This window comes from Heliconius melpomene, chromosome 12 (genome assembly GCF_056956725.1).
Source record: "Heliconius melpomene rosina isolate 202511_hmr_F chromosome 12, ASM5695672v1, whole genome shotgun sequence".
Taxonomy (NCBI): Eukaryota; Metazoa; Arthropoda; class Insecta; order Lepidoptera; family Nymphalidae; genus Heliconius; species Heliconius melpomene.
The window spans coordinates 4639459-4661827 of record NC_140400.1 but is presented as its reverse complement, the minus strand read 5'-3'; the positions used below and the strand labels follow the sequence as shown (position 1 = coordinate 4661827).

The following is a 22369-nucleotide window of genomic DNA, read 5'->3' as shown; positions in this document are numbered from 1 at the left end:
TCTGTTAATTTGGTAAATAAAACAAATAATTTTCAAAATTAGTATATTTCATACAAAAATATGGTACAAATACAAGAGTTGTAAATTATGCTTATTCATAATTAACTCAATATGAATTGAATCATACATAAATAAAATAAGTAGCCTAAGAAATTTAGAATAATAACAAATTCTGCAAGCAGATTAATTTCCAGCTATAAAAATTGTAATTATAAGTTTTGTAGACTACTCTCTGACCATTCTCCTTGTTTCTCTGACATCTAAGTCGGATTCTGTATCAGAGAGATCTTGTTGAGAGTCGAACATTAGGCCTGATATGTCCTGGAAAAAAATATATTTTTTAAATTTTAGTATTCATACAGATTATTACTGCTACGTTAACATGGGCCCCAATTTTTTTAGTTTAATTTAAAAGAAAAAACTTATTTTAACAACTGAGTATATAATCAATTACTAGGAGATAAAGTAGTGCTATATATATACACTTTTAAGAAAGAATTTAAAATATTTGAATTTGTGAACATTTTGATTGTCAAAAGGCACTTCTACTAAAAAGAGCGACCAACAAATTGAAGTCTTATTTTTTTAATAGAATACAATGTTGGCTATGCCACATGAATTTCAAATCATCTTAATTTCACACATTTTATGTGATTTATATAGTCTCGGACACAATAATTAAAATTTTTAAAAATGAAATCAGCTTCATATTGTATCCCACAGCAGGCATAGGGTACCTACTACCTAGTGCTATGACGCTCCTTCTCAAATTTCTATTATAATTTTGCTAGTCAATATTGCAGTAGGATAACTTGCTTATTAATTAAACAAAGACTTTATTACTTACAGCTGGCTTAGACCTTTTGTAGTAGGACTCTTGCCAAATATTTCTAGCAAACTGCAATGGATTCACAAATTCATGTCCCAATCCACTGAAATAAATTATTATTTAGTACTCTAATTATTTGTTTATTTTTCAGCTTCACATTCTATCCTACATGTAGCAAGTTAGTCAGAGGAAGCGTAGTGTTAAGATACTCCGCTCTCCACTCTATTTAAAAAAGTAATATTTTATTAGCAGGTGGTAGAGGGTTAATTTGGATTAGGTGCTGCGCTTTATCCTCAAACTGAAGTTATTGCTATATTATAAAGAGAAATTAAGTATCTAGAGATATTTTCTGAGGGTGTCTGGGTTTACGCTTTGCACCGATATGTTTGTTATGTGTAAATGTTATTTTTTTCTATTATTCAAGGCATTTTTTTTTTATTATATTTATACTACTTAGTGGACCCGAACGCGGCTACGCCCGCTTGAACTATACAAATATTTATTAAATATATTTATGAAATTATTTTCAGTTTTCAATAGAGAGATGCGTTAAGCATAGCGTTAGCTCATTTTGGATGACGTTTTCTAACAACAAACTTTGCAAATCGTTGCTTAGCAACGGTCGGTTGTTATTAACATGGCCGAATAAATTGCATGTCAAAAAACAGACAGACAGACAGACAGCGTAACTTTCGAATTTATAATATGGGTATGGATTATGGTTTTCGTAACTCACTCAATAACGTATCCAGCTTCAGGCATATCTATAATAGGATTGGCAAGTTGGGCCATGGATTCAGGTGTGTTTTGGTATCGGACCCTAGAAATATATATATATATTTAATTTAATATTATAAGTTAGATATTCAATATAAACAAAAGCTTTAATAGGTTGAGTTAACGTAACTCAACTGTTACCTGTGATGCAAAATATTATCTTTATACACATTCCTCATTTTCCGCCGCATCTTCATTGCACTTCCACTTCGACAATTTCCACGAGAAAGCTTGGCGAAATTAGACGAGCCAAAACCGGAGCCAAGAAATTAAAATATACATTTAAATATATTTATATTTCATTTACTGGAGTAGGGATCGAACCAACAACCAGTCGCTTTTACAGTCACAATGCTGCCCCCCTGCACGACGACTGGCACATTTATTAAATACCAGAAACAAAAAAATACATTTTTAAAAAAACTTACTGCATATAATCACCACTTTCCTTCCTCTTCCTCAGTATGTAGTAATATATAAATACCGCTATGTAAAGCGCGAATAGGACCAATATTGTCGATATCAAACCGACTGACACTGTGTTGCCTTTGTACTCTTGGTATATAACGCCGTTGAATTTCGGTAGCTAATAATGTTAAAGAGAAATAAATATAACTACCTATAGTTCAGCCGACGAGTCGTGGCCACGTGGCCTCCCTGAAGTTAAATGTAGATGAGTGTGCAGATTAGATTTTATTTTATTTATTATTTTTGATTATTTTGTAATCGAGTAAACAACGCGCAAAAGTTCAGAAAACTTAACTTCAGGGCGGGTACGACACATCGACCGTACTACATGCATTTATTTTATTTTCATTTATTATACCTAGATAAAGAGAGCTTAGCGAAGTCACTGCATTCTCTTTCGAATTTCACTCAATTTCGAAACATTACTTGTTGTTGCTTTACCAGAACGGGAAAATGCATTCCCCCGAATGAAGATCAAACTCATGAAGTTTAGTACCATTATTTTTACAGTCGGATGCTGTCTCACTGTACCACGATGGTCGATGACCTCATTACCTCCAGAGTCAGCGGAAAATGGAGAACGGAGTGTCTTAACATTGATATGTACGGGATACAACGTGAAGTTAAAAAAAGCTTACCTGAACAGCAGGTACATAGGGACAAACACCATCATCCGCAAATCCGCCATCTTGACATACACACGTACACGAAATGGCGTTGTGCACACGCACATTGTTACAATTAACATCTTTACATACATTTTCCATATAACTCTGTGCACTTTCGTGTTTTATTACAAAAGAAGTAATATTCGGTAGAAATGCATAATTTTCGCAAGTTTTGCTGTTGAATGTTAAACAGCGTTTGATGTGGGAATTGGTGATTGTGTAGATATAGTCTTCGAAAATGGAAAGATCGTGTAGGGAAGTTAGATTTGGATTGTGTGATACCAATGTGCTCCTGGAAGATAATATTTTTTTGATTATATATTGTTTTTAAAATGATATTGTTTTTAGGAAACGAAAGTCATGCACAACAGTAAATTAATAATTATGTCGTTCATAATTATTAATTTACTGTTGGGGGCAATTCCGCGATCGGGTTGCTAGAGCTAAATATATTCTATAATTTTATTTAAAATGGACTCTACGACGACATCGAAGGCACACTACATACTTACAAGCCACTTCCATCTAAACCTCCTCTCATGAGCGCATCAGGGTTGGTACTAGCCACATACAAGTGTTTGTAGTCCAACGCGATACCAGTACATTGCGACACTGCGGCCACCTCCGGCGTCGCGCGGCCCGTAAGAGTGGAGCTCCGCACCACTGAGTCTAAGGCACTTGTTACACAGTAGTATAGCTGGTGATTCGGTTGTAGGGTAAGAGCTGTCACCTGATTTTGGAAATGTATGTTTTTTTTAGCTCCACTTTGTTTTCCGATGCCCGCATCATAACAAATTAAGTATGGATAGGCTAGTGTCAACGAAAGTGAAAGTGGGAAACGGAGTGTCTTAACACGAGGTTTCCTCTGCCTACCCTGCTGTGTTCGAGATACACTTGAAGCTTTTGATTAAAAATAAAACTAAGTATCTTATATGCGATATGAAGATGTAGGTAGTCTCACCTCGGCTTCTGCAGGCAGCTTTTGTAGCCTTGCACATTTTTTCCTGTCAAAATTGCAAACTCTCATATAACTGGCACTGGGCGTACTGTCCACGAAATATACATTGCCAGTGACCCAATCTACTGCTACCTGGAAACAATGTTAGACTAATATATAATAGGTATATTAAGCTAATACTATATCATATAGTTAGTCTATATGTTAGAATAATAACAATAATTTATTGTACAAAATCTTAAAAATCATAATTTTGATACATGTATATCATGCTAACATTTCAAGTCAGTCTTTGCGCAGGGTCGCGGCGCGGTGCGCCCCAGTCGAGAAAATAATATATTTATTTATATTAACATTTTTATTTGTTCGCTCTGGTGTCGAGGCAAGGCGCGACATTCCACCATTTAACACGCAATGCCAGATGCCAGAAAATGGAGAACGAAGTGTCTTAACACCAGGTTGTCTCTGCTTATCCTGCTGAATGCGGGATTTGTCGTGAAACTAGGAAATTGCTTATATTAAAAACTTAACGCACAGTGGCTTACCTTACTTGGTTTTCCAATATTAGTAATTATATCAGGATTTGAATCGTTATTAGCCAAATTTAAGCGTATTAATTTACCATTCTTTGCTTGTACCAGGTACAATTTGTTTTTCCTTAAAAATATATCATCATTAATCATTATGAATAGCATAGTTGCAAAGATGTATTTGTAATACGAGTATGACAGTGCTTGTTAGAGACGTGTTCTGAGTATAAATTTAAGAAATCATGGAAGGTGGAACAAAATATTTTTTTGAAAAAAAAAAGTTATCATACCATAATCAATTATCATCATTATAAACCATTTTTAGGAAAAATAGGTTTCCACAAACTACTCGTTATGTGAGAAAAATCGTAACCTACCTAGAATCCACATCCAGATCACTTATTTCACCATCTCCCTGATATATCTGTTTTTGCACATGGCCTGTGCTGGACCATACTGTGTCACCTCTTATGTACAGTATGGAGGGGCGTCCGCCGAGGGCTTTGCAGGAGCGACGGTCTGACCTGGATTGATTTTGTATTTAAATTATTAATAGGTTAAGGTTTGTTTTGTTATAATATTATTTCAAATATATGTACGAGTACCTACATATGTACACACAATATAGTATTCATTAAATATGGTTTGGGAAGATGATGAAAAATTAAATACATAAGACCCTGTCCAGTGTGTTCTATTTAATTTAGTTACTGATAGATTTGACTACGTAAGACAAGGCTTAAATAACATAAGAACAATAAGAACGCTGCTGTGCGGGCTACACCATAATATACAAATACATAATATACAGAACGTATGGTGCAGCTTAGACTGCAGGAAGGATATGGAAAGACCTCTCACTCTATGATAGGTCCCTCATTTAAAGATTTTGGTGAAAGAATATGTGTATGGAACGGATGAACTATCTCCAACGCCTCCTGCCGGCTGCAAAGCTAGTGAGCGACATTGTAAAACTTTAGTCAGTTCACGTTTACAACACGACTTACCTGAGTCCGTAGCCCGGGTAGCACTTGCACACGAAGGAGCCGGGCAGGTTGAGGCACAGTTGCGAGCACGCGCCCGCCGCGCACTCGTCCACGTCGGCGCACGCGTGCCCGACCGGGACGAACCCGCGCGCGCACCCGCACTGCGGCCCGCGCGGCGTCTGCATGCACTCCTGTGCACACGTGCCCGGTGAGCACGGCGAGTCTGGTAGATAGATAGAAACACTGTATTGCATACAAAGCCAATGAAAAGTAAAATAAAAACAAGTAATCTTAAAAAAATATACAAAGAATGGTCTTATTAGTAATCTCTAACAAACAAGCGTTAAAGATACGAATTTAATCATAACAAAGTTAGTAAGCATATAGATTTTTTATTTCAGATTCACGCTGTTTTTTGCATGTAGGAGGGTAGGTGTGTGATTATGTTAAGATACTCCGCTCCTCACTTTCTGCTGAAATTAAATATATAATAGATAATTCATCGACTGAAAGATTTTTTTTATTACTTTATAGTTGTAAGAACCAAAGTGAGCTATTGGGTAGAGCCTAGAGGATATCCTCTCCACTATAATTGCGAGCTGGTTATAATATAAGAAAGAGCAAAGGTAGCGCTCCGCCCCTACACCGTGAATTCCTACCAGACTGCGGCTGCAACAGACGTGCTCTCCGGGACTTGTTTATGTGTGATGAAGGTATACCTTTCTGAAGGTACTTGTTATGCTTGTTTATATTAAGATTACATACTTACTAGATGTACTTACTAAAATACAAATAACTAAATAAATAGCTCACAAAATTTACGCCAATACTTACCACACATTCCATTTTCGTCAGTTTTGTCAGTACAATCGGGATGTTTATTGCAGACTTGTGTCCATTCCACACATTGTCCGTTATCACATTGGTAACCATTTATACAGTGAAGCGGCAGTAAATGGTTGATGGGGGCCGTTTTGTTTACTTAAAGACGGAAATATTATTATTTAAATAGATAAACACATTATTAAAAGTTAAATTTATATTATATGGCTACTGAAAGCGCAAAGGGTTCGATATATTCTTCTTAATATGATTCATAAATATCAGTAATCTATATATGAAAAACAAGACGGATAAATCCCTATTTCTTTAATTATTTAAAATTAAATCAACATAATATTTATTTTTATGAAAATAAGGTAAAATTTTTGTTTTAGGTATTAGATCAACAATTTAAGCTTATTAATTAAATAAGGTAAAATTGTTGTTTTTTACAGTGGGTTATTAAAAATATTATAATTTTTACCTTTAGCACAAGCTTCGATTGTCTCATCAGAGCCATCATTACAATCATTTTTCCCGTTACAAACAAGTCTCTTATTAATACAATAATATTCTTGTTTGCATGAGAACAGCGAACTATCCCGATTTTCACAGTGCATGTCGCACCCGTCCTCGTCCGTGTTACCGGGACAGTCTATTTTACCGTTGCATCTATAAAAAAATAAGTGTCACATTTCACCGTATTCCGTTTATAATTTTTTGGTTATCCACCATACAATGTCATCAAAAGGAAAAGAAATTTGTTTTCAAATTAGTTTTTTCAAATATTTACTTTAAATCAAAAACTCAATCAACTTCAAAAATACATAAAGATTTCATAAGAAATTAAATATTAATTAGTAATAATTATTAGTAGTAGTAAGAGATTAACACATTGTTAATAATATTAAATACATAAATACCCTCACCTAGAGGGTGCACCTACTACTCTTGTACCTACAACTAAATAAATTGTCAAGTAAAAGATATATGAATATTATTGAAAATTACATACAAATACAATATTATGTTATATGCTGCTATGTTATATATATGCTAGCTAAACTGCCGATAGTTTATACACGATTAACAAAGGAAATGTTAAGTTACAACAGCAACACACATTACAACAGATTTCTACATTAAACAATACACATTCACAATCAATATACAAAAATAATAAAGAAGCAATAGCTGACCGTGCGGTGTAAGGCAAGCATATACTCTTATTGTGCTCGCAAGCGTACTCCCACGAGGAACAGGAATGTAGCTCCTTTATTATATTATGTAAAGGAAATATTTTTATTTATTAAATTATTAACTGTGGCGTCGCACTTACAGTTCTATTGCGACACAATGATTGTGGGTTCGATCCCCACTCGGGGGAAGTATTAAATTTTTATTATTAACATTTCCCTGCGCCGGTTGACTCCGGTTGACAAAGCGCGGCGTTGAGTTCTGCCACTCAACGCTAAATATCTCTAAGTATTAACAATTTTAAATAATAATATGAATGTATTGAATTTAAATACTTTTCTTATATAAACTATAAACTATAGTTTATATAGTTTAAATATTGAACTGTATGTTGGTCTTATCACTTTTTCCTAAATGGAAATTGTACAATTGTATTCTAACAAAAACAGTATAATATAAACAATAAGTAAATAATTTCAAAAATTGAATACTTACAGCTTCAATAAACTCTGTAATATCACATTCGTCTTCGTCCTCGTGGTCGGGGCAGTCGTACTTGCCATCACAGCGTTTGTACAGCTTAATACAAGTGTCGTCGGCACATTGGAAATTATCTTCGGAACACGATTTACCATTTAAATCTGTATTTAGATGAACAAATAATTATATTATTTATTTTCAGCTTCAATCAGCAGGGAACAGCAAGGAACCTAGAGTCAAGCCATAGCGGTTTTTAAAGCTACATTTCATTCAATCGCGCTAGGTACCTAATAATTTACTAAAAATAAATAATACAAATAAATTGATTGATCAAAAGTATCGATTGAGTTGATAAAATTAAACTATCTCATTTATATTACCGCAGTTGATCTCGTCTGAACCGTCTGAACAGTCATTATTTCCATCACACTTCCATGACGACGGAATGCAATTGCCTGAAGTACACCTGAAATAATGAAAGTAAAAAAATATTGTCATATAATCATTAATAGTTAGGGAGGCGAAGCAGCAAACTGTGGAGTCACTCGAGCGTCATGGAGACCTATTGGGTTGCGAAGCTTAGATGATAACAAGGAAAAAATGTCATATAAAAAATTTCGTTTCACCGGTGGGTTGAGGGGTTATAGATTTTCAAAAATGTAAAAAAAAACTGTTCCATGGACATACTCGAGCGCGTCAGATATTGATATCATCAATTGCCTACGTCTTCTTAAGCATGAAAATATGTTAATCTGACAGTTTCCGTGGTGGAGGTGGTCGTACGTAAGAGTTAAAAATGGCAAAAAAAAAAATATTATCGAGCGCGTCAGATTTTCTAAGGGGGTGTTAAGTGAACCTAAAAAAAAGCTCTTATGTAATAATCTGACGATTTGGATGTGACGCAAGCTCGTAATCGTTGTTTGAAAATGCAAAAAAAAATCGTCATCTTGAAATACTCGAGCGCGTCAGATTAAGATATATATGGTTCATCTTCATGCCCTAGACGTGATATCTCAAAATCTGACGATTATCTGAAGGGACTTGCTTAATCTGACAATTATTAATATTTTTTTAAACCAATACAAGAAACAAGTCAGCTTTACGTTGTATCCCGCACACAGCAGGGTAGGCAGAGGGAACCTAAGGTTAAGACACTCTGTTCCCCACTTTCTGCCAAATTTTGAAGGCATTGAGTGTTGAGTAGCAGCACTTAACGTCACTATTTTGCCTCGACACCAGAGCGAAGAAATGGAATTATACATTTTAATAAATATTTCATCTCCTGGAATGGAGATTGAACCCACAACCAGTCTGTTTTACTGTCACACTTTGTGCCACTGCGCCACGACTGGCCTCAATTTTTTTATTCATTGAACGCAATCAATAGAAAAGCTCAAGAAATAGAATGTAACTAAAAGAATGTATGTTTGAAATAAAATACTAGAAGAATAATAATCTATAAACTAAAAGAATGTATATTTATAAAAAAAAAGTACAAAAAAAAATTTTTTTTTCAAGTATTTTTTTAAATTTATCATCTTCATTGATGAGTTAGGGACCAATAAATAAAAAAAGAGTGCGATAGGAATAGAAATACGGTGAGAGGAATATATGCAATTCTTAGGTATATTAAACTTTATCAATCAATTTCTATTACTTCGGTTTGTGGAATTTGTCAGATTATATGTTTTTCGTAATCCTTGAATGATTCCCTTCAAAATAAAAAAAAAATTAGCCGCGCTCGAGAATGTCCAGATAACGTTTTTTTTTTACAACTTTGGAGCCCTCTCCCTCCTTTGCGTCACTCTCAAATTGTCAGATTAGTGGAATATACACGATTTAGCATGTAACTAACTTACCCTATCTTAATCTGACGCGCTCGAGAATGTCCGATGATCAATTTTTTTTTACTAATCTGATCGTTTATCCTAGACGCGCGGCCATACATAGGAAGCTCATATTTGGTGGAAGTACGTAACCGAGTACAAGGAATCCCCAGTATCTTAATCTGATGCGCTCGAATGACTCCACAAAGTCCCCTCTTCGCCGCCCCTACTATAAGCATTATTACTAGGTAATCATATGAGATGTAAGCGAGCTTCTTTTCCCAGAATAAATTAAAATTATTATTTTTTCCACTAAGATTATTTGTAGTTATTCACAATTATGCCTTATTTAACCGGGTCGTTAAATGGATATAAAATTGTGCCACATAATACACTCTAAGGCCCGTATTTATAAACCGCTCTCAAATTTGACATCGATCTCGAGATGCAGTGTTCATTAGTAAATTATATATCTATGAATGAAAACAGCATCTCAAGATGAATCTCAGACTTGAGAGCGATTTATAGATACGGGCCTAAGTGCGGGAAGTAATATTGTATGCAGGTACAGCGTGATGCATCTAAAAGATTAAGTGACTTATAATTAAAGACGCCTTAAACATTTACTATCTGAAAAAAAAACCTATAGTTTCCTGAGATTACTGCTTTCAATTAAAATTAAAAACAGCATAATTTATGATAGGCTTCGTCTAAGTAAATGTTTTGCTCAAATTAAATCGAGATATTGCCTTCGTCTCATAGCACAGAACTGCTAACAACTGCTTACATAAACTCTGTTAAGAAGCACGACAGCGTGTCGCACGCGTCGGGGTGCTCGTCGGACGCGTCGGGGCAGTCCGCGCGCCCGTCGCACGCCAGCGACCTCTCCACGCACACTGAGTTGTCTTCGCATTTGAATTCATTGGAATTGCATGTTACTGTAAATTTGAGAACAAATTACTTTGCGTTCCATGGATTGACGGTGCAGGGGTATAGTACTGTGGACGAGTCGTGGCCTCCCTGAATTTGTTTTACTGAACTTATACATGTACATTGTACGAAAACTCAAAAGTCTAATCTGCGCAGCTATCATCATCAATAGCTTTCTTCAGGGCAGCCATGTCTCGTCTACTGTACTGTATGTTGGTGTCTATGTAGGATGAGGAGTTCAGAACAGTTTCTGGGACTGTCTGAGTTCCTCTGTACACTGACAAAAATACATCCTAGTAGTCTTGTTCGAAGTTCTTTCTTAGTTCTAGTAGTTCTTTCTAGAAATGAATTGATACAAAGTATTTCGAGATCATTTAGATATATAAAAACAGTACTATATACGTATGTATATATAACAATTAGTTAGCGTGTTCCTGGCGTAGTTGGTACAGTAGAAACTCGATATCTGAAAGTGAGAAACTCAATGGACATGGATGCGATTTTCCTTCAGGGAAATGGTCTATATATATTTTTATATAATAAGAAATAATTTTAAGTTTTATATGAAAACATTTGCTATTCATACAATCTAGATATATGTATATACGTGAAAAATATACAGTTAAATCGACTTACATGTAACATTTTCTTTGCAGATCTGATTTTTCGATATACAAGTTCCATAACAGTTCGACTGTTCCGAAGAACATGATAAAGGATTTTGACTTGAACTTGCTGAAATACATCAAAATATAAAATAGATGAATAATTTAATCATTTAAAATATTGGGGTTTCTTAACGGCTCAGTTCGAATGGAGCTGATTTATATTTTATTATTTTCATTAATTTTAGAAATATATTCATTTCCTGATTTTGGTAATAAGAAAAACAGTGACGTTGTATTCCGCCACTCAATGTCTAGAAGAATTAGATGGTGTGTAGAGTATGGAGTGACTTAAATCAGCTTCACGCTGTGAACTGTGTTCACGGAGTGTCTTAACACTAAGTTTTTTTTGTCTACCACGCTATATACTAAAATATATTATAATTTAAACGTGCAAAATAGAATGATGATTCCCCCTTGCACCAAAAAGTCAAAAATAAAAAAACAAAAAGAAATCTTAAGTACAAAAAAAAACAAAACAACTTACCAAGACAACCTTCCTCATCTTCTCCATGCCAGCAATCCTTAACCCCATCGCATCTTTTGCTTTCCATAAAACAATTGTTACTCTTATGACAATATAATTCATTACTCTTACATTTGACTACTTCGGAGCAAATTCCTTTGAATATCAAATTTCCAGGGGGGCAAAGGCATCTATATTCCGCGGAGTTAAGCCCCTTGGTTTGGTTTAAGGGATGGGATGATTGAACACAAATATGGGAACAAGGGGTAATGGGTTGATAGCATTTGTGTTTTACTAAAGGACTTTTGGAGTTCGGGGGTGGAGATGTGGATATAAGATGGAGGTCGGTATTACTTGGGAATATTGCTGAAAAACATTTTTAGGAGTTAATAAAATTGTTTACTTACAATAAAATTTGCACTGTACAATTTTTTGCTCATTGCTTGCTTTTGCTTAACTGACAGATTATTTTTATGTACACCGTATTTTTGTCGTGGCGCAGAGGCAGAGGCAAAGCAAGCAAACATTTCAAAGCATGTGAATATGACGTACGAGTATTGCTTTTCGAGATTCAACGCTCTGCTTACGGTCGTAAGTCTACACTTTTAAGCAGAAGTTTTGAAAGCCAAAACTTATCTTCACAAAATTTCCTTGATTATGGAATAACTTTCGCTTGTAAATTTCATAATCGTTATTTAATCAATTTCCAATAGTTTATTGACACAATATGCCATAATGTGTCTTATTTGTAAAAGATAGATATAGTGTCGAACTAATCGGCGTCCCAGGGGGTCGCCCTTGCCGCTGATTTCGTCCTCGCAAGCAGCCATGTGCTTGTGCTTGCACTTTCTCAGAGTTATGAAAAATTATTCAATGTACAAATTATATAATCAATCTGTTGGCAAATGCAGGACAATAAAAGAATTATAGGTCGCATGAGGGCGAAGCCGCGGGTGAGCCGCTATTATACATATAAAATTACTCACATAACTCAATCCTCCTTACATTATGAGTGGCTTCATGGACACCCGCCCAGTACAACCTGTGTGTGCGTCTGTCCGTCCAAAACACATGAGACTCGGAGGCGGACAAACTGGATATAGTAGTTAGTACTTCCCTAAATAACTCTCTGCCAGTACCTTTTGAAATTATTTTATTTTCAGTTTTACATAACAGAGCAGGAAGAGAGAATTTGGTGTCATGAGTGTTGAGTTACCAAATTTAACACAGTACACTCAAAGCAGAGACTCAATTCTCCTAATTTATAAGCTAATGCAAAAAAAATACCTTCAGGATGTACCACGTCGATAGTTCCACTACCCTCATCGGATATGTACACCACATTTATTTCTGAAGAATAACACACCCTCACGTTAGGACCTAGAAAATTAAAAACATTAAAAAAACCACAGGTCATCCTGTAATCCGGACTAACGGCAACGAAGGTTGCGTAAAGTCCCCAAGTGCAGCCTTGGAGAGGGCCCAAAACTGATGAGTTCCGGACGAGTAGTTCTCAAGCTTCTCATCGCCGACGACATGTGTCCAAATAATTACATATTATCATAACTAATTGTATACGAGTATACTACCTATAATATCAGCCAACACCAGATGTCGCCGGTCCTCGCCGTCCAACCCGATACTGTCAATGTGAATTTCATCATTGCTTTCTATTTCTAAAACGGCTACTAGCATCCGCCTAAAAGGATATTAATATAATTATTATATAATAATTAATTATTTATACCTTTTAGAAAGAAAAAAAATCACTCGTAACTCACCCATATTCCGGCAATATACAGAAACTGACAGGAATTTCCCCATTCTCAAAGAAATATACAAACGCGTTGCGATGAGTCCTCAACGATATGACTTCTATGAGACGACGACCCGCGTCGACGATGTACAGGGAGTCTGATACGAAATCTGATAAAAATATGAAAAAAAAAAACATAATTCTTTCATTAATTCGAGACAATAACGGTTTTTTCCCTATAGAGAAAGAGAGGGAGCGAGAATCTAGTATACACTCCGCTATCCACATACCAACCGAATTCGAGACATAGCGTGTAGAATGGCGCTACAATTTGTCTAGAAAGAAAATGAAATATTTTTTTACCGGAGTGGGGAATGAATACAGAACCATTGCATTTTGCAATTAGACTATGACTGTGATAAATATGTACTCGTATATTGATTATTATTAGTTAAAATCGATTATTATCCGAACCCGCATGTCCTAATTACTTTGAATAATATAGGGTATATTATATATTAGTATATTATATATAGGGTATATACTACTCAAATTTTTATCTTAAGAAAAATACTTTAATCTATACAACACTAAAAAATCTATGTCTCTACATTGAACATATTTGCGAAAAAATTGAAAAAAATCATTCCGTTAAAATAAACATTAAAAAATCTCACCATAATCCATGTCAACGACATTTTCTAATCCCTTGTGTTCCAGTAGGTGCGTCACACCGAGTGAGAATTCACTCATGTTGATTGCGTTGATGGATTTACGTTGACTGTCATATACGTAGAGAGTATCTAGATAAAAAAATTAAGAAATATTTTTATTAAAATATTAATATATAAATTTAATTTAAAATTATAATTAATATTAACTTAAAATGGCTTGTGAAGAGAAATATAGAGTCAATATAATCATAAAAAGAAATATAATGCATTTGGTTTAAAAATTCTGGCATTTGTCAAGACACTTCAGTTTTATTATATTACTAGTGTAGATAATATCTGTACCTAATGTATTCCTTAAATAGTGTGTGAATAGAAATTTTAGATAAATGGATTAAATTAATACTATATTCACCTCTAAAATTATCATATGCCATTGCCTGTACTCTTCCAATATCCAGATTAGTGCCATGAGTTTCAGGGTTGCCGATAGTATCATAGTGAACCCGAGTGAAGGACGATCCAGCACCCACTATTAGGTATTGTGGGTGATAACCGCTAGTGTCTGGTAAATAAAAGAGATTAAATAAAACAACATGCAGAGGTAAATAAAACATAGGAAAATTATTATTTTATTATGGTTTCAGTATCCATACCTATATTATAAATTCGAAAGTAACTCTGTCTGTCTGTCTGTCTGTCTGTCTGTCTGTCTGTCTGTCTGTCTGTCCTTTACGCAATCAGGGCCAAACCGCTAATTTAATTGTGATAAAATACTCATATAGAGATACTTGAGGGTCCCGGGATGAACATAGGATACTTTTTTTTTCTCATATTTGTAATATTTTCGTTATATACCAATATATTAAAATAATTAATTTGACAAGGAATTTATTCCGCCATGTTAATAACAATCGTCGCTACGCGTTGCTAAGCAACGGCTTGCAAAGTTTGCTGTTTTAAGAAAACGTCACCCAAAGTGAGTTTGCTTAATGCAAACATGGCGCGCGCCGATATAGATTTGTATACATTAACAAAAATTAGATGATTTCTATAATTTGATATTCATCCTTATGAAAATAAATTTAATAGTCACTTTTAGCATTTCATCTAGATGGAAATTATAGTTTACTGTATAACATTCTAATAAATAATTAAGATGTGACTGATTCCAAATGACCTAGCCTTCGGGCGGCATAGTATAAGTATGACCCACGCGAACGGGCAGATGTCTTTGATGATTTTGTAAATTTTTATAGATTTTCGAATTACTATTATTTTTTATGTAATTATTTGCTGCTTATAATTAATTTATCTCAGTTCGGTTATCTATACCGATGTTATACACTTAAAATATCGTAATTTTAATCATTTGAGATTTTATTTAATATTGTTCGCAAAAAATAATTATTATTTAATATAGAAAAATATTTAGTACGCGCGCTCAGCAAACTTTAAGTTTTTTTTCTAATATTAAGAATTTCCTTTAGTTACTTTTACTTCTTTTGTTTGTTCATTTCGGTTACTCAAATATTTTTTCTAATAATAAATCTCCACTTATTATTATTTTTTAATTTATTTTAATTATTTAGGCTTATATTTTCGCGGGCGTAGCCGCGTCCGGGCCCACTAGTTATTTAATAAAATACTTACGTTGACAATGATCGCCCACCATCTCCATTGTATCAGGACAGGCGCAGGTGTGCGTTTGATTGGAGGTGACGAGGCAGATCTGGCACTTGTGGTTATCACAGGGGTTGTGAGTTACATTCATTAGTACCGGGTGGTAGAGATGCATATCTATACGGAGATTAAAAAAATATTATACTAGCGACCCAAACGCTACTCGCCTATTTAAACTTATTGTTATACTAAGTACTTATACTCAAATTATACAATTTTTTTACATGAGTCTGATATATAAGCTGTATCCCATCAAAAACATAAATATGAAATGTGGGCCAAGTTAAATGTCAAGAAATGCGTCGTTCTTGAACTCATCAATAAAAAAATTGCAAACAAAATATCCATATTTATGCGGAAAGCTTCCCAATTTGTCAACAAAGTACAACGTTGGCATTATCAGACTCCAGTGATGGTTTGGTGGGTTGTTAACTATGTAGGAGTGGCTGAGCCATCATTTTGTGAAAAAGATACCAAAACATCGACAGAAGTACCGACATCGACATACTATTCTAAGGTAGTTATTCCACTTAACAGCACCATATTCAATAATCAAGAATTGGTCCTTTCAGAAAGACACGGCGCCGAGCCTTGATTAGAAACGAACGTTCCAGACCTCATCAGCTGAAGACTGGACATTTAAAAAAAATGCTAAAATAATCTTACCAAAAACCGGTTCATCCAGCGCCAACAATATATTCCGATTGACCGACGTGCCGTGTATTTTATCCGTAGTTTGTATTGTATGCGTGGTCCAGTCGCTCCAGAACACCGTGTTCTCGAACACCGAGAGAGTATACGGATGGTGGAATGGCTCTTCGAAAAATGACTATGACAATAGATATATTTATTTGTAAATCAAATTATATATGTATATATAAAATATCACATTTCAAAATGATATATCACTTTTCGTATGAATTCGACACATATGGGGGTCAGTGGCAGAATTAAAATTGATTACAATATTTTCATATTGTTATTATTATTATATTTATAAACAAAATACTTACATATACCATAGCATCTTGCAACCTAACGACTTTGATAGTCCTATCTACAAAATAAAGTCTTGCGTTCGGTGCATCCAAAGCTAGGCCGGTGGCAAATGAGCTTAACTTATCAGTGAGAATTTTTGATTTAGACCCGTCCATTTGTGATACCATTATAACTGGTCTACCGAACCAATCTGCCCAGTACATTTTGCTGAAAATTAATAGTCAATTTATAAATACTTATGTTATTTATTGTTGAAAATGGAATTTGTTTGATTATTTCACTCAATATAAGAAAAAAATAAAAAAGTCAATTGATATCGCTCATCATCAAAAAGGCAGCATGGCGTCCAGCGTTTCCATCATATTCGTGGAATATTTAAAAATGTAATAAGTAATTAATTTAATTTTTTGCGCGTATCGATTGAATAAATTATGATATTAAATCGATATGAGCGATACGACGTTAGGATTGGACGAAGACTTTTCACTTTCCAAAATATAATGGTAATTTTATTCTTATATAAAATTAAAATATCTATGATATAGTTACATATTATATTTGTTTACGTGAAGCATACAAAATAATATATTATATGTAATCCTTCAAACCGTACCCGTTCCTAGTATCCAAGGTAATAAATTTCGGAGATTTCGCGTTAGTTTTGAGCGTAGTACATAGTGACCCGTCACTTTTGCAAACTGATATAGTGCCTCTAGCTGCGTCACTAAAGTAGATGTTATCTCCGAGGTGATCTATCGCTATATCGCCAGGATCTTCTAGACCTAGAGCTGCTATTACCTGTGGAGTTCCATTATGAACTAACAATTTAAAGTAGTTGAAAATTGAATTATTATAAATAGTACTTTTCTCTGAAAGCCTAAAACAGTATAATGTTTCTGTAGAGGTTTATACAAAAACAACTAGAAACAGTATAATAAAGTATATATATTTAATAATTAATTTGCCAATAGTGAAAACTCTAATTATTATATTCATCTTCATACTCGCGATTCTCTAATCCTTAGGTACGACTTAAGTTACTTAAGTACGACTCCCGGCTTTCATCTGTGACCCACCTGCTTGGAATCCTCCACAGAGTGCAGCTGTGCCCTCATGATGGCCTGGTGTCCCTGCGCGGTCTCCACCCAGTACAGATGCCGCCCGTCGTAGGCCACGCCGTGCGCCTGCTTGACGCCGCTCAACACAGTGACCTGCTGCTTGGACTTCACTTTCACGTATCTTATGTCGTTACGCGTACTAAACAATAGTTGGGCTTCTGGATCTGATGTGGACAATATTGGTTGGTTAGTATTACACGAAGCCGAATACTTGCCTACTCTACTCAACCGATTATTATGAAACTTTGTATACAAATACTTAGAGATATTAGAAATAAGATAAGAATACTTTTTATTAAAAAAAAAGTATTTAAAATTAACGGTGCAAAACATAAATAACTTGCATAATCCAGGCAACACCCAACATCATAGAAGAACTACTACTCCTCACACATGCGGGAACATGTAGATATTTTTTCCAAGCTGTTGTCAGTTGATAACGTTTATTTGTACATAGCTATATATATAGCTTAAAAAACGTTCGTACTTACCCGGTGCAAAACATAAATAACTTGCATAATCCGGGAAGTACCCAGCATCGCAATAACACTTATAATAATCGCCTTTATCCTCACACATGTGGGAACATGTAGGTCTTTCTTCCAAACAGTTATCCGTCTCCTCGCATTTCCCTGTACTATTATTGTACATGTTGTACGAGTCGCAAATGCATGTTGCGCCAGTACGTTGCGGCTTGCAGAAGGCATGTTGTGGACAAGTTAAGTTCTTGCATCTTGTGTGCCCTGGAACGTTCATTGTTTATTCATTTTATTACAGTAAAAGAATTATTTTCTACTTACATATTTTTTTACAATTTCCGTTAAATGGTGACTTTTTATATTTAAAAACGTCAACGAAAAAATCATTTCATGATAGTAGTAACGTAAAAATTTAGTTTAATATTGTTTCTTTAGTGTAAAGAACTTCACCTCATTTTCCTTCATTTTTTTATGTGTGATGTCAGAAAATACTGGACCCTTACTTATTACACAAGGAACACAGAGAAAGAGAGAGGAAGGCCAGTAATGACGCAGGGGCACAAGCGGGAAGTGTGTGACCGTTACTGCTGCGGGTTTGATTCCCACTCGAGGAAATGAAATATTTATTTAAGTAAAGTTCGTAGAAAATAAAATACATAACAAAAATATAAACAGCACTACAGCTTTCTCCAAACCCCATTAAATAATCAGGTGAGTTTTTAATTTTAACAAATTAAAAACTTAAATAAATCGTGGTATACTGGCACAGCATCTGGGTGTAAATGCTGTGATTTCGATTTCTACTCGGTGTAAAGAGTTAATTTTCATTTCCTCGCTGTGATAAAAGACAACTTTGGCATATTTGGTGGTGAGAACGAAGTGTTTAACATTAGATTTCTTATGGCCTACCCTGCGGGATAAAAAAATATATGATATACTTACAATTGTCACAAAAAGGACCCTCATCGCTACCATCTCTGCAATCCACTAAGCCATCGCACATAGAATCTTTAGGTAAACAAAAGGATCTGTCCAAGCAGGAATGTCTATGGGATCTGAACTCGCAATCCATTATGGAGTCGTAACGCTGGGGATGGATTGCGTGGCCTGGAAATTATTATATATTAAAATAAGGTTTCTTTAAGCCAGTCGTAGTCGCGATAGGTTGTGGGTTTGATCTCTACTCGAGGAAACGAAAAAGTTAATTTATCCATTTTCATGGCATTGCGTTCTACCACCCGATACGCAAAGCCTCCAGAATTCGGCGGCAAATGAACGGAGTATTTTAACACTAGTTTCCCTCTGCCAACCAGGATACACCAAAAAACTACCTTTTACCTACGGCTTTGTGAGTGTGGTCAAATAGACATAACTAAGAGCTAGGTATGACACAATCACACAAGACATGTTCTAAGGGCGGAAGACAACTCTGATCTTTCACAGTGGGATACTTAGAAACAATTGAGGTGATGTAATTCCTATTCTATTCTAGCCTATTCTAGCATTGTAACTAACATAGGTACATTGATGTTTCTGGTAAATGGACTAAGTACACAACAAAAATAGTTTATTGATTCGAATCAGTAATTCCTGACATTAGTTCGATCATTACTTTAACTTAAATTGGAATGATTCTTATAAAAATGTAATTTAAAAAGTAATCTTGACCAATAAAGCGCGGCGTTAGTTTCCGCCATCCACCCAGGACTGCGGGTCCTAATCATTACCTATCTAATCTAATGTCTCTTACCATTCTATAGGTACCTATGTAACTATTACTTATATGTATATTATAAATTTATAAAACACTTACGGCAAGTTTTATTAATATTCTCATCAGACTTATCATCGCAGTCGTAATGACCATCACACGTCCAGAACTTGGATATGCATTTCTTATTATCATCACAGAGAAAACCAGCACATGTCGACTGAAATCATGAAACATATTTTGTCCTATACGGCCTAGACCGTCATGACTCAGGATAACAGCGTGTGACAGTAACGCGATTGTGGGTTCGATTCCACTTCCACTCAGGGGAATGAACTATTATTTATTAATATTTTCATTTCTTCGCTCTGATACAAAAGCAAAAAGGCCGACCTTGAGTTCCGTCACTCAATGCAAACGCAATGCCTCTAAAATTCCGCGAAAGGTGGGGAACGGAGTGTCTTGACACTAGATTCCCTCTGCTTACCCTCCTACAAGCGAGATTCAGCGTGAAGTTGTATAGGTTTATGGATATCGTACTATAGACACGTACATAACGAAAAACAAACAAACAAATTATTAGTAGGTTTTGCACTTTAAGTCTACGATATAATAGACTCGCTAGATTTCGGCCAGTCCTTTCGGTTAGTACCTTTAGCTCTACCTCTGTGCAACAATGGTTTTGGTAAGTGAAAATGTTGCTTGAAAATTTTTTTATAAATTCTCATTCTAAAAACATTAAATAGCTTTACTAACTTAAATATTTTTAAAAATATATAAGTTTATATTTTATATATTAACATAAAAAATACTTACATTATCATATTCTACGGGCATAGAACAATTAAATTCATCGCTACCATCATAGCAATCCGTTTCGTTGTTGCATATCCACACACTCGGCACGCACTTGCGACCGTCAATACATAGGAACTGATGCGTATCGTTGCATTGCTGCGCGTCGGGAGTGTGGTCCGCTATAATTTTGATAACAAATAATAATTACCGTTAATTTTTCAATATTCTAAGACTTTTTTTTATTAACCACCACCAACCATGAGAAGTGACCGCCCTGAAGTTAGATATTAAGCCCAGATTTAATTTAAGATTTTTTCCTACTTTTATTTTTTTTCTTCTCAAGTGTACAATGCTTAAAAGTTGAGAAAATTTAATTTCAGGGCGGCCACAACTAGTCGATCGTACTGAAGATATCTTGATAATGGATTTAGTATTACGTTGACGTTATCACGGTTAGACATTCAAGAGTGAATATTTGAGTGCATATGGGCATCTTAACACTAGGTTCCATCTGAATAAAAATCGTTGTTTAAAACATTTTTAACAAAAAACATCTTTTAGTTTTTATTGATTTGTTTACATTTTTTCTTGGTTTAAAACTAAGGTTTCTAATGTGATGTTAACGGAATTACAAAAAATATTTATTCTAAGTAGGTAGATAAATAAAATTAATTTACTCCAGTAGGTATATTTTAAAAAAAATTAAAGACTGATAAATAATAAAACAAATTCGCAATATTTATAGTATGTCCTACTGGGCTAGTACGCAACACTTATCATATAAGTATACATATTATATATCTATATAATGAACTTACTACAAAAGTTCTCATCGGTGCCATCTTTACAATCATACTTTCCATCGCAATAATATTCCAGAGGTACACAACTTCCATCTAAGCAATGAAATACACTCTCCTTGAGGCATTCAGGATCGAAAGACTGATATTCATCATGGAACTGCGCCGAACACGCCACTAGCCACGTCAGCAAAATAAACAGCACCACCATCCTAATTTATTTATCATTTTATTACTATAGAAAAGTATATAAGAACAATTATATTATATTTTTTTACTAAAATAGTCTAGCGACATCCTCAATGAGTAGTTGAACTGACGCGACAAACATCTATATTCGCTCTTATAAAATTGACATATTTCTACACATTATTCATTACTTACATTTAATTCACTTACCTAAAAATATAGTTTTCAAATGTTAACAATTGATTAAAACTTCTATTATATAAAGCTTTCTTTAGGCAAATTTTATCAAATTTATTTTTTTATTTTATTGGAAGTGCATTTAATATTGTTAGCAACGGTTTGTGAATTCAATAGAAAAGAATGGGTAAAGTTAAGCTTTTTTTTTTTCTACCCGCATTTAGTTATCATTTGTCGATACAACTATAGTAGGTATATCTCTTGTCTGTGCTAATTTTAAAATAAATATCACTTAACAATTAACGTTAAAACTTTTATATTAATTTAACAAAATACTATTTATTAAAAGTATAACGAAATCGCTCTGAAACAAAAAAAAAACAAGA

The 22369-nt window shown here is 34.5% G+C and overlaps 1 protein-coding gene across 1 annotated transcript; it reads right to left on the bottom strand.

Moving 5' to 3' along the window:
• Nucleotides 1–29: 29 nt before the first annotated feature.
• Nucleotides 30–22176, bottom strand: LOC146533519 (vitellogenin receptor Yl-like). Its single transcript, XM_085193759.1, has 35 exons — nucleotides 22017–22176; nucleotides 21636–21829; nucleotides 20836–20996; nucleotides 20122–20239; nucleotides 19251–19415; nucleotides 18321–18572; nucleotides 17788–17993; nucleotides 17325–17509; nucleotides 16726–16918; nucleotides 16379–16541; nucleotides 15683–15829; nucleotides 14445–14594; nucleotides 14036–14161; nucleotides 13384–13528; nucleotides 13192–13301; nucleotides 12890–12982; nucleotides 12589–12741; nucleotides 11624–11968; nucleotides 11108–11206; nucleotides 10329–10479; nucleotides 8096–8181; nucleotides 7731–7876; nucleotides 7238–7311; nucleotides 6523–6710; nucleotides 6051–6197; nucleotides 5238–5439; nucleotides 4608–4754; nucleotides 4246–4357; nucleotides 3704–3832; nucleotides 3255–3472; nucleotides 2713–3034; nucleotides 2035–2192; nucleotides 1566–1649; nucleotides 848–932; nucleotides 30–321 (listed from the first exon to the last, which is right to left on the bottom strand). Exons 2-35 carry the CDS (start codon nucleotides 21826–21828, stop codon nucleotides 226–228), a joined length of 5349 nt encoding a protein of 1782 aa, XP_085049885.1. The 5' UTR covers nucleotide 21829; nucleotides 22017–22176; the 3' UTR covers nucleotides 30–225.
• Nucleotides 22177–22369: the final 193 nt, after the last annotated feature.

What these genes read in the sequence shown, in the direction of transcription:
- LOC146533519 (XM_085193759.1), bottom strand. Translation starts at nt 21,828, where the DNA reads ATGGTGGTGCTGTTTATTTTGCTGACGTGGCTAGTGGCGTGTTCGGCG. An exon ending in GCTGGATGAACCGGTTTTTG is followed by an intron (nt 15,830 to 16,378) that starts GTAAGATTATTT and finishes ATCTCCGTATAG; the next exon opens with ATATGCATCTCTACCACCCG. An exon ending in ACAAAAGGTCTAAGCCAGCT is followed by an intron (nt 322 to 847) that starts GTAAGTAATAAA and finishes ATTTTTTTCCAG; the next exon opens with GACATATCAGGCCTAATGTT.